The 13,011-nt window shown below is 35.5% G+C and overlaps 1 protein-coding gene across 1 annotated transcript; it reads right to left on the minus strand.

Annotated features, from left to right (window-relative positions):
- Positions 1 to 9,000: 9,000 nt before the first annotated feature.
- On the minus strand, positions 9,001 to 11,130 carry LOC110028305 (serine/threonine-protein kinase STN7, chloroplastic; the record flags this gene model as incomplete). Its single annotated transcript, XM_020730097.1, is given in 6 exon segments — positions 9,001 to 9,356; positions 9,466 to 9,879; positions 10,172 to 10,228; positions 10,364 to 10,457; positions 10,772 to 10,865; positions 10,962 to 11,130. Coding segments are annotated over 6 exon segments (987 nt in total), but the record flags the coding sequence as incomplete, so codon positions are not given.
- Between the last annotated feature and the right edge of the window lie 1,881 nt (positions 11,131 to 13,011).

Here is a 13,011-nt window from a genome sequence, read left to right on the forward strand (position 1 = left end):
GAAGACCTACTTCACTATAGTTGTAGCAATTACGAGCCGTGAACACCTGTCATTGTTGAGTTCAAGGCAGCCAAAGCTAGTCATGTACCTGGAACTACACTCGGAGCAAAGTGTATCCTCATGAGCTTCTCCTCTTTGATGGTCGTCGCAATGGAAACATGTGATGTTGGCAATGACGTCGTCGTTTTATTGTCATCATTGTTGTCATTATTATGGAGTTACCAGTTTGTCTTCCTTCATATAGTAATTTCTCTCTGAATAACTCTCTCTCTAATCGTGTGGATGCTCGGGCGAGAAAAGTGATCGGAGCGCTAAGACATACGATGACAGAGACAAACAAATGAAATATATGGGGAAGCTTTTGTGAGGTGAACTTCGTGTGGATAACCCTGAAGTGTAATGATTTAATACACTTCGAAGGCATAACCATGAAGAAGACCTAACAAAAGAAAACCCACAACCAAAAATTCAGGTTATTGTATCTATTATGGTGTTTGCTTCTTTCTATAAGGGCAAACCCCTATAATTAATTATATCTTAAATAACTAAGGGATACTTAAGATAAATCTCAATTAAGATTGTAACTTGTCCTAAAAAAGTTCAAATGTCATTGTGAAGGAAAATAATTTCAATGTTCTATCCTAAAGGTAGAGGATTCTTGAAGGTTCCAAAGAATCCTGCAAAGATTTCGAACAATCAAAAGGTATTGTTTTGTTGTCAATAGTTTAGTTGATGTTCATATTTTGCTCCAGGTTTTGAATGTACTTCCCTAAAAAATAGAGTTATCAAACCTTAATAACATGCAAATGAAATCTAGGGTGACGTCGGTCTTTTGTCTTTACCAGCCCTGCAAAATAGAGTTAGCATGAAATATTTTAGATTTGTTTAATTTGTTGTTATTTTTATTTGATACAACTCGGTTAAGATGCCCATTGCTTTCTATCATCCCAGGGTTGTCAGGTTCCCTAATCTACTTAGTTTGAGAGTTAATCTAACCTACTCCAACCAGAAGATTCCTGCTTTCTATCATCCCATGGTTGTCAGGTTCCCTAATCTACTTAGTTTGAGAGGTAATCTAACCTATTCCAACCAGAAGATTCCTGTCAACAACCATGGGTTGCATCATCCAAGAGATCTTCGTAAACCCTGAGTAGTGGGGTTCAAGCTGCGTTCGGTGATCTTTGTTCATTAGGGTTTCATTCAAGTTTTAATATCTTTTTCAGATTTTAAGGGTTAAAAACTTTAGGTTTCTTAAGACTTATTAGTTGGTTATATATATTTTTTATCATTTTGTATTTTATTATTAATATTACTTTTGTTTGGAATGACCTGGTCAAAATCTCATTGTTCCATCGTCCCAGGATCATCGGAGGTTTGCGGTTTAAGTAGTCACAAGTGTCTGGATGATACATTATTAGAAGCCATGGGTTGCCTCCACCTTCTCAAACTAGGTTGCACTTTTAGAGTTCAAGTTTAAGTTTTAGTGTCTTTTAGAGTAAATTTTATGTCATTTCAGTTAGATTGGTTTGTACCTTGGCCAAAAATTGCTCCGACGAAGGTTAAGTTAGCTTTTATTCTTCTATGAGAAGTCAAACACTCCTTAGCCTCCAATCAAAGTTAATTTGAGTTTGATTAGCCCAAGTTAGGTCAGATCGATCCGAAAGGAGTCTCTAGGTAATCCGAGTTAACCTGAGTTAGGCTGTTTTTTTCTCAAATTATCTTCAAACTTGTTTAGGTCAAGCAAAGTTGAAGAAGATTAACCGAGTTTGGCTTAGTTTGATTGGGGACCAACCAGTCCTACTTGGTTTAGATTGGTTCGAGGTAAGCCGAGTCAAATCAAGTCGAGTTAACTTGGGACCAAACCAAGTTAAGCTGAGCCGATCTGAGTTAACCCCTATGTCGAATCAAGTTTAAGTTAAATTAGACTTGGATGAAGTCTAAGTTAATTTAAACTTGAGTTGCCTTCTAAGTCTAAGTTGGATAAGGCTTAAATCAATCCTTGATTAAACTTGGTTTGAGACTTAAACTACGCATGAAGTTGAGTCTCAAGTTGGGTCGATCCGAGTTAAGTTTAATTGATTGGGGAAAAAGTTGACTTGGGTTAACCTGAGTTAGGTCAGGCTGACATAGGAAATTGAGTTGATCTGGGTTAACCTGATTTAGGTCGGGTTGACTGTGTGACTTGAGTTGAACTGGGTTAACCCGGGTAGGGTCGAGTTGAACCTGTGATTTGAGTTGAATTGGGTTAACCCGAGTTAGGTTGGGTTGACATAGTGATTCAGTTTAATTAGGATAAGCCGAGTTAGTTTAGGTTGAGCCGGTGATTTGAATTGAATTGGTTTAACCCGAGTTAGGTCGGGTTAGCCCGGTGATTCAGTTGAATTTGGTTACCCCGAGTCAGGTTGGATTGACCCGGTGATTCATTTGAATTGGGTTAACCCGCGTTAGGTTGGGTTGACCTGATGATATGAGTTGAATTGGGTTAGCCCGAGTTAGGTCAGGCTCACCCGGTGATTCAGTTGAATTGGGTTAACCCGAGTTAGGTTAGGTTGACTAGGCGATTTAGTTGAATTGAGTCTAAGTTAAGTTAGACCCAAGAGAACTTATGTTTTATTAAGTCCATGTTAGTTTGGACTTAAGTTATGTCTAGGTTGGGCTAGACCTCGAAAAAGTTCAGGTTAAACTAAGTCTAAGTTAGATTAGACTTAGGATGGTTCACATTTAGGTTTAATGGCAATTAGAGTTAAAGGATGGTTGAAGTTTAGGTCTAAGTGAAGTTAGACCCAAGGTTGGTTAATGTATTAGGTCTAATGAGTTAGAGCTAAGGTGGTGTAAGCTAGGTCTAAGTTAAGTTAGACCCAGGGATCATGCTTAGGTCTAATATGTAAGGGATGGTTGATGTTTAGGTCTAAGTTAAGTTAGACCCAGGGTTGGTTCATGTTCAATTTTGATCTAACTTGGTTAGACCTAAGAAAGTTTCATATTGGATTAGGTCTAATTTAGGTTTAGGTTACACCTAATGTGTAAGTGAGGTTTAAGTTGAGTTAGATCTAAGGTTTGTTAGGTCTAATGTGGATTAGACCTAAAGCATGAGTTAGGTCTAATGTGGGTTAGACCTAAGGTTCAAGTTTGGTCTAATGTTGATTAGACCTAAGGTTTAGGTTTAGTTTCGGTCTAATTTGAGTTATACCTAAAAGGGAAGGTTTAATGTGGTTTAAGTAAGGCTTTAAGTCCAATTGGGTTAGACCTAAAAGGTTTAGGGTTTAGGTCTAATGTGCGTTAGACCTAAAAATGTGGGTTAGACCTAAAAGGTTAAGGGTTTAGGTCTAATGAGGGTTAGACCTATAAAGTTTTGATTGAGGTTAGGTCTAATTTGGGTTAGACCTAAAAGTTTTAGGTTGGTTTAGGTGTAATTTAGGTTAGACCAAGATCAAATCCAAATTAAACATGAGCTAGGTCAAATATGATTAAGGCTCAGACTTAACCTCAATTAGATTGGGTCCAATCCAATTATGCGTCCACTTAGGTTAGGTCTAAGTTGGGTTAGATCTAAACCAAACCCGCTCAAATTGGGCTAACCCTGGGCTATTAAATCCCTGACATTTCCTTTAATAGGTTAATTTTCCTTTTGTATTTTATACTTATTTTTTATGATATTGCACTTTAAAGGAAGATATTTTTATGTTTTTATTGCAAGTATAATAGTTAAAACAATCAAAACGAACCGGGGTAAAAACGGAGCGAAATGGAGGCCAATGGAGCATTGGAGAAATGGCGCCTAGGTGTCAGCTTCTGACACCCTAGTGCCACATATAGGCGCTTAGGCACTGAACCTTGCCAATTTTCCTGAGAAGGTAGCGCCTTGGCGCCACATACTGGCGCATAGGCGCTAGTTATTTTACATGGCTTCCCGAGAAGATGGTGCCTAGGCGCCACAGTTGGGGGCCTAGGCTCTAGAACTGTCCAGAAAAATTTCTCAGTAGTTTTTTTACACGAAATTGGAGTTATTTGGAGGGGGAAGCAGATTAAACATAGGAGAGAACAATTAGAGAAGTCTGAGAAGTTAAGAAAAGATTGCAGGAAAGTAAAGGAAGGGTGAGATTTCGATTCTTTTATGTAATTTAATTTGAGAGATCTGGGTCAATTGTAAGGAATTGTTGTAGAAGTGCAAGAACTTGGAAATCACATTTGGAGGAGTTATATCTTCTATTCTCAAGGAAGAAGATAAGTCTTTTGCTTTTCATTGTCTTGTATTAAGTAATTGCATATTGTAAAACTTTGATTTGATATAAGATGATGTGTCATGGTGTTTTCTTCATGTATTCTGAGTAATTTCTTTTCTCCTTCCTCTTGTGATGAAATAGTATCATTTGTATGATGTAAATTCAATTAGAATGAATTTTTATTCTTAACTGTGATGGTTTTTACTTTAAGCTTCATTTATATTTCAATTTGGTCAGTTGATGTGTTAAAATCTGTTGTGAATCGATAAGATCCGGCAGGGCTATAGCTTCAACAACTAGTAAAAATCACATTGATTTATAGGGTGAAGAAAAAGTGATCTGTAGAGCAGTGCAAATATACAGGGAGATAATTTTACCGGGGGTAATTAGGAGGTTTCTAGGGTGACAGACATAAATACTTCCTTGGTTAACCTAATTTCTTTATGTACTTGGAAAAGAATAAAGAAAATGCATGCTCCTATTTGTCACAAATTTAATTAGCTATCTAGTTGTTCTACACCTACACTAAGTACTAATTTCATTACAAGGGGAGGGTTTTTTTAATAGCTTGAATTTTCCTACTTTAGTTATCAATAGGGCTGTCAAAACGGCTCGTTGTTCGCGAACAGCTCGTGTTTGGCTCATTCGCTAAGTTAACGAGCCAAACACGAACAACACAAACAAATATTTGTTCGTTCGTGTTCGGCTCGAAATACTATTAATCAATTATATATATATATATATATCTTTGAGGAGTAGTACTTTTAAAAAATTTAATTGACTGCAAGGCTACAAAGATTTATAATCAATTAAAACTATTAATGAAGAAAATAGAATAAAAATTATTAATTTAGATTCAACTTCTTCCTCTTATTCGTGAACGGCTCGTGTTCGGCTCGCTAAGCAAATGAGTCGAACACGAACACACTTTTTGAGCTTGAAATATAAACGAGTCGGACAGGAGCTGGGACTGGGCTCGCCGTGTTCGACTCGTTTACACCCCTAGTTATCAAGTAATATATGACTTTTTATTAAACCCCGAATATCAAATCCACATAAGAGAATTACAATCTTTTAATAAGAAATTAGATAACAAACTCTACTTTAAAAAATATTCTTACTCAAACTATAGATGCTAAAATAGGAATGAAAGTTTGAATCTTTTTGGTAATTTTTGATAATTGAACATTTAAAGTAAACAGTTACTAAATTTAACTAGATATTTGTAAGATTAAGACAATATAAATAAATAATCTTTTTCTTTATCATGATCAGTAACAAGTATAAGAATTCTGTTGTGGAAATATTCAAATTGTTTTGTGTCAAATAAGAACAGTATTATTTTTTACTCTTACTAGAGATACTATAAAGAACATTGTCTAATTTAAAGTTGAATAGTCTTGAAGACGGGCTGGGTAGGGAAGATACTAGCTCTCACTCTAAAGTTCACTCTTCTCCCCCCACCTGGGGGCTAACATCTTGTATAAAAACCTAAAACAATAAATCGAATTGGGGGCTTTAGTCTGTCACTCTAAAGTCCTCTAACTCTACACCCTTCAAAGTTTATTTCCATATTTATTTACACTCAACTATATGAATTACATTCTCATTCATACAATCTCATGTGATTTTTACCATTAATTGACTGAAACTACCATCTCGGATCTTATATGTCCTCACAACAAATATTAACATCATAATTGGTCAAATCAAGAAGTAAATGAAGTACAAGGTTTAAAATCATCACAACTTATTCCAACAATAAAGACTAATATTCCTCACAACTTTCATCTAATACTTAATCACTTATCATTTTAAGGAAAAAAAAAAGAAATTTACTTAGAATTCATGGAGAAAACACAACCACACTTAAGTTTAAAAGTAAAAATCATGTAAACAAACAAGAAGTCTAAATTAAAACCAACTGTAGTCACAAAGAAAAAAACTTATCTCAAATTCCTCTCCACCAAACTTTTAAAGTTCATTTGAATATTTTCTCTTCCTTTCTCTTACAATACTCTCTATTAATACACTATAACTCATCCCTTCCTTCTCTCTAAAAGTATCCTAATTAATCTATGAGAGATAGGCGTCATCGACAAATTGAGTCTCCTTGAGGGGGGTGCATTCAATCTAATCCAAATCCTCTTTTATAATTTTCCAAAAGGTATTTTGGTGTCTCTATAAAATATGTCCACATTCAATGAATCTTCCAAGAGTTGTCTCCTTTCAAAAGTCATTTGAATGTATTTTCATGTCCATTAACCATATCCCACGTTTTCACCAAGAGTTGCTTCAAACACCCCTTTAAAAATTCGTCCAAATTCATCGAATCATCAGGTAACTACCTCTGGCGCTTAAGCACGAGATATGTGGTGCTTAGGCGCCATTTCTGGGCGCTTAGGCGTCAGAGTTCTTTTGCACATCTTCTTCATTTTTTCTCTAAATTTGATCTTTTTGTACTACTTTTATCAGTTTTCATCATTTTGACTGTACCTGAAAGAAAAACATACAAATATCTTCATCAAAAATAGGTATAAAAATGTGCACATAAATGTTATATATTTTAGGTGTATCGCAAGGGTCTCATACCGAGAAGCCTGGGGAGCCGAGGATATCAAGAAAGAGGAGGCTTAGCCAATTGAGTGTTGTGAGGAGACAAGCTCGAAGGGTCAATGCTTACCCAAGTAAGAAGCAGAGGACCATGGAGGCCTGTCATCCCAAGAGGTGAAGCAGGCGTAGGCTTCAGAAAGGAAAGTTTCAGGCCAAGGATGTCAGACAAAGAGGATAGGAGGTCAACGAAGGAGAAGGAGCAGGTGAGGGGGAATGCTCCTTATTTTTAATTATAAGTTATATACATTGATTTCAGTGCAATTCACTGGTGTGCGAAACTATAGCGAAACAGGTGTCCTCCCTAGATGAATTTGACGTTCCAGACACACTTGCATGGTCCATTTTATCATTTGAGGTTATTTGACAAGTTCATCGATGATCAGGTAGATTTAAGTCTCATTCGCGTGCGGCGCTGTGAATGATATTCGTCAATTTGATCAGAGTCGTCCAACAAGCAAAATGTCGACTGATCATTGCCTGAGCGATGACCAAAGTCTAGCAAAACGCTTTCGACAGCGAATCGTTCAACCCGTGTCGAAGGATCTAAAATTTGTACTACAAGGGTCTTTATTTTATTTAAAATTTGTTTTAGATTTTTGACAAGTGAATTGTGCATGAATTGTGGTGTTTATGTGTATCATGTATGTTGACGTGTATGTGCATGTGGTGCTTCAAAGATCGAAGCATGCTAAGCCCAAGAGGTCATCATAGGGCTTCTATTATCCTTATAGAAACTCGACCTGATTTTCAATATGTATGCTCCAATCAACTCCACTGACTGTTGAGAATTTGAAACCACACATACGAGACATGAAAGACTGAAGAAGTGGTTTAAATTTCTAAATGGGGTGGGTCCCCTCAGTGATCCTCTGGGGAGTCAACATAAAGTCTTATGGTTAAATCCTAGGCTCTATAGAAGGAATAAACCTCACCAAAAATGAGGTCAACACTTGGATGGTATGACTGTCATCAGATCAATTTGTACACCTTTTTCAGGACATCAACAAAGAAGATTTCACTTTTCTAACAAAAATTGCCATTAATTACCTATTTGCAGCTATTGTGATAGAAGATAACACAATTGACTAAAATGCCAATAACTGGATATTTCCCAGCAATAAAATGAGTGTTGATGAACTAAAAGAACAAAATGAAATAAAACAAAATAAAATAAAGCAAAACAATATCAAATAAAATTAAAATGAAACAAATTGTAAAAGAAAACAACAAACAAAGAAAAAAGAAATAAAATGAATTATTACTGGGCCTAATAAATTTGAAATTGAAAACCAAATAAAAAATGTCCAAAACAAACAAAGAAACAAATAAATAAACATGAATAAAAATAACAAAGGAAAGAAAAGAACAAAGAAACAAACAAACAAAATAAAAAATAAAAACAAGAAAATATAATAAAACGTGAAAGTTTCAAAATAAATTCCTTTCAGATTTTTGAACCTAGTTGGATTGAACAATTTCAATCTTATGCTAGTGTCATTCTTCTTCAACTAGGGCTTCCTTCCATAGAAACTCCTAGTTTTTCACCTTCTGAAAGGGCTTTTAGCTAGTTTTATTTTATATAACCGTACCCTTTTACATGTTCCTCTCCAAATCTTTTAAAATTTCAAATCATTCTTAAGGTTTAGGTTTAAGGCTCCCTAAAATAGATTAAGGCATTCTTCTCCTCGACTAGTTTCAGTTTTGATGTAAGTCCCACATTGGTAGCAAAGTCTGATTTGTCAAATCACCCTAATCACCTTTCATGTTTGATGTGACTCTCCATGCTTTCCATCTTAATATGATCAGGAAATTTCAAATCTTTCTTGAGGTTTAGGTGTAAGTCGCCCTTAAATGGATTAAGACATCCTGCTCCTTAACTAGTTTTAGATTGGGTGCAGGTTCCCACTTTGGCAACAAAACCCAATCTGATCTTATTGAATTATTTGGCTTTCGATATACAAATATGATATATTCCCCAATATTAACATTTAAAATTATAAATTTGTATGTTCACAATATTTCATCATGTTATATATATTTATGTGTGTTGTGTGTGTGTGGAAAGAAAAATATCCTACTAACCTCCTCATCAGAGAGTTAATTTCTTGCAGGCATGAAGGCAATGTTGCATGAAACTCAGTCAACTAATCAAATTGCAGGCCAACGCATTACCATCTTTGTTTAAAATGCCATAATTTATTTCCACTAATATAAATATAAAGAATGGACAGAATAAGGTGACCCTCAAGCACACAGAAAATGCTGCAGTATAATTGCATAGTTAAGAAACATGCTGGTAGAAAATTCTTCTAACATCATTAACTCTGCACAAAATTTACATAATCGGTATCATAAAACTCCTTACTCTTCCCTGGGAATCCACCTGCTCCACCATATCCTCTTACTCTGCCTGGTTATCTCCTCCATGCTCACGCCGAGTGTTTTAACAATTTTCCTTTGGAGAAGAAGAAACGATGCCAGCGCATTCCTCTGCTCACTCCCTTTCTTTGGCTCTATTTCCTGTAAATTCAACACTATGATTTTGTAACAAATACAAAGACAAACACAATCAATCTACCTAACACTTTGCATGTATGCATTATATTGCCCTTAGAATGATTATATTTACCCTCAACTCCTGAAGTTGTACTTCTGTGAAACCTCCTCCTGATTTAGTGCCTGATTTTGCCATAAGACCAACTAGCCACTGAGCAGCTTCACTGTAATCCTGATGAGTTGCACGAAACCACTGCAGCCTCAGATTCTGCATGTAAGATAGACCTAATAAACCTTCCTGGTTGAAGTAAGGATGAGCTAATGCAGCTTTTGCACTAATTCTTTGACGTGCTTTATATAGAACCATGGAGGTTAGGAGATCCCAGCCAATCCCACCATCTAAATCTAAAAGTTCAAAACCCTTCCTCAGATCAGAGCTAGCGCGAGGTTCAGCCATCTTCCTCCATGCTTCGAGATCAAATCCACACCTCTTTAATTGACGGTTAAATTGTATGAGGCTACTATCACTTCGTAATGACGGAAATGCCTGCCATGAAATCCATGTACCTTATAATGAATGAGCAAAAGGGCACTATAATGGAATGTTTACATGCATACCACTCAATTCCTATGTATTTACATATCTAACAACTAAGCTTTCAATATTTACACACAAAAGGGTGTATTTCACTTTTTAAAAGTTAAAATGGTGGCATTTTTTATATGATATGAGAGATTTAGGAGGTATAAATGTTAAAAGTAAAGTTTACGTGTTAGATATGTAAATATAAAGGAATTGGGTGGTGGGTATGCAAATGCCCCTGGAGTTAGCTACTCACCATCTGCAAGAATACAAGTCCCAAGCTGTATACGTCAAATCTATCTGGTAAGTTCATCTGTCAAAAAATAAAATACGGAAAGAACTTAGAATTTGATTGAGTTTGAAAGAAAAGTGATTAGAAGAGAAGTCAAAAGGAGAAATAGAAGCAAAGAAGAAATGAAGCTTGCTCACATCAAAGAAATTATACAACCTGCCACAAGACAGGGGATAATGCAGTTGCAACTGGAGCAGAAGGTGCGGATGGGGTTTGTGTGCTCATAATATATTGCTCAGGTGCAGCATACCTAGACAATATAAACAAGTGTCGATTTGTAACATTCATAATATGACCTCAAAGCACCTAAATGTATTTTCTCTGCATTTTCCAAACACTTGGTGTTCAATCCGAAAGACAATTTCAATTGTATACACTTCCAGAATAATGTGCTGGATTATTCAGATATTTCTAATTGTTTCTCTAGCTTCAACTTCAAAACTTTATACACTTCAGTATGAGTATGGGTAGCATAAAAAGATGTACAAGGAATAAGCCTAAAATGACAAACACTCAAAGATAAGATAGAGTATTCTCATAATAGCACTTCTCAACGCAAAGTACCGTGGATCCAAAAGGAACTCCTTCGGAACATAATTAATGCCAACGCGTAAATCTGCTGCTGCTCCAAGGTCAATGATTTTGAATGTGCGTGACCCTGCATAAAAATGTAAAAATTGAGGTATTGAGCGATCTTCTACTTAAAATAACAGGCTTTTCAGTATTATATAAGTACTGAAGTAATATGTACAACCTTCAGAAAATATTACGTTTTGCGGTTTTATGTCCCTGTGCACAATCCCTGTCGAATGAAGTGAATCAAGAGCGAACAGAAGTTGCCTCATTATGGTTTGGATAATTTTATTTTCACGCTCCAAGCACTTCGGCAGATCTTGAACCTCTCCAAGGATTTTTGCCTCTACCTGAAACCATCATAGTAAAATTGGTAATTTCACAAAGAGAATTTATTATTTAAAATTAACAAATATATTCAGTCTGTGAACATGATACTTTTTCAAGTATACCATAGATATAAAAGTCAATGGGTATAGCATAACAAAGTTCAAGAGTCACTCCCAAAAAAATGTTCATGATACAATCTTAACAAAAGGATGATTGTATGGTAAAATAGAAATAAAGATCTGATAGTTTCACAAAGTTTTATGTACGGTTGCCTAACAATATCCATTTAAGAGGAGACAGAAAATGCAACCTTATCTTCCATCTCCACTTTTAACTTATTTTGTACCATTATTAAGAAATAGTGATCATATATACTGTATCTTACGCTTGCAACATGCATGATTCTTTCGGGCTAAGCATTTGCGTAACCAATACAAATGAGATCACTGTTATTCAAAACTGCGCTTTTTAGATATTTTTACTCTTCCTTGTATTCAAAGAATTGGATTAATAGACATCTGAGGCAAGCGGTGCTGAGATCTGTAAAAACAATCTTGAATAAAGTGATCTATTCCAGCCAAAACAGCTTCTTCAAATGATAAATAATTTTAAAGAATAAAAAATATTGGTCTCAAGACAAAAGAAATGTTGAATAACTTTCAGAAATTTAATTTTTACCCTATTAAAAAAGGAAATTGATAGAAAATAAGAGTATCTTTCAGAATTTAGTCCATCAGAAAAAAATAGCTATGTTGATGATTGAAGAAAATGCTGGTGATGTTAATGACAACTTAACTTCCAAGAGCTTTTTCTATTTCCTTGTGATTAACCCCATCTATCTTTCATTCACTCTATTCTCTGATCACCCAAAGTGATTTCAAAAAGCGAGACCTGGAATCCTAAATATAATATGGCCATGATCCCAAAGTTCCCACCCTTTTTGTCTCCCTTGAGCTTTTTCAATAAACTTATAAAAACTCTTACACTCATAACTGACCACAACGCCTTGAATAGTCATTGCAGTGTAAGCCTTCAAATAGTTCGATGCATCTAAATTAGACTTATACATAGCACCCCCACACCTTTTGTTGGCATCAAAATTAGACTTATACATAGCACCCCCACACCTTTTGTTGGCATCAAAATTAGACTTATACATAGCACCCCCACACCTTTTGTTGGCATCAAAATTAGACTTATACATAGCACCCCCACACCTTTTGTTGGTACCCAACAACTATAGTTCATGGAAACGTGAAACTTTATTCTGTGATAGCACCAAACCTTAATGGATAGTTGTGCATGAGATCTACTAACCCCACTAAAGTTTATTCAGTAACCGTTGAGCTACCTGATAGTTTAACATGCGTACCCTGCGTTTTACCTTTAATGCTTGATCCTGAAATTATATGGTTAAGATGACCTTAAAGTTAACAATCCAGATAGCAACCACATCAATTCCCCTCCACTTGAGCCATCTATATATATCAAAGGAGTTGAAGATTATAATTTATTTGGACCTAATGTTCAAATTCTTAGACTTAGTTTCCATGCTTATGGATCTTACTCTTTATGATTATATAAATGATGAGAAAAGTTCCAAATTATATTTATACTTCATGATCCAGGTAAAGAACCTTCTTCCAAGAAGTATATTTTCATCCATGAAGAAAAAATGACTCCAAATTTGTGATGCCTCCTTTGTCCACTCTTCCTCCTAGAATTCAATCTTCTGGCCCTTCATGGATTTATGCTAGCTCCCCTTCCAAAAATTCTTTATGACACTCTTAGATTGACTTGTATAGTCCATTAGTGACTCATTTTATGAATACTACCATAATGAAGCAGTTAATTGACCCAAAAGTTTTGGTGATACTGAACCATAAGGTAGCCCCATCATA

Source organism: Phalaenopsis equestris, unplaced genomic scaffold (assembly GCF_001263595.1).
Source record: "Phalaenopsis equestris unplaced genomic scaffold, ASM126359v1 Scaffold000510, whole genome shotgun sequence".
Lineage (NCBI taxonomy): Eukaryota > Viridiplantae > Streptophyta > Magnoliopsida > Asparagales > Orchidaceae > Phalaenopsis > Phalaenopsis equestris.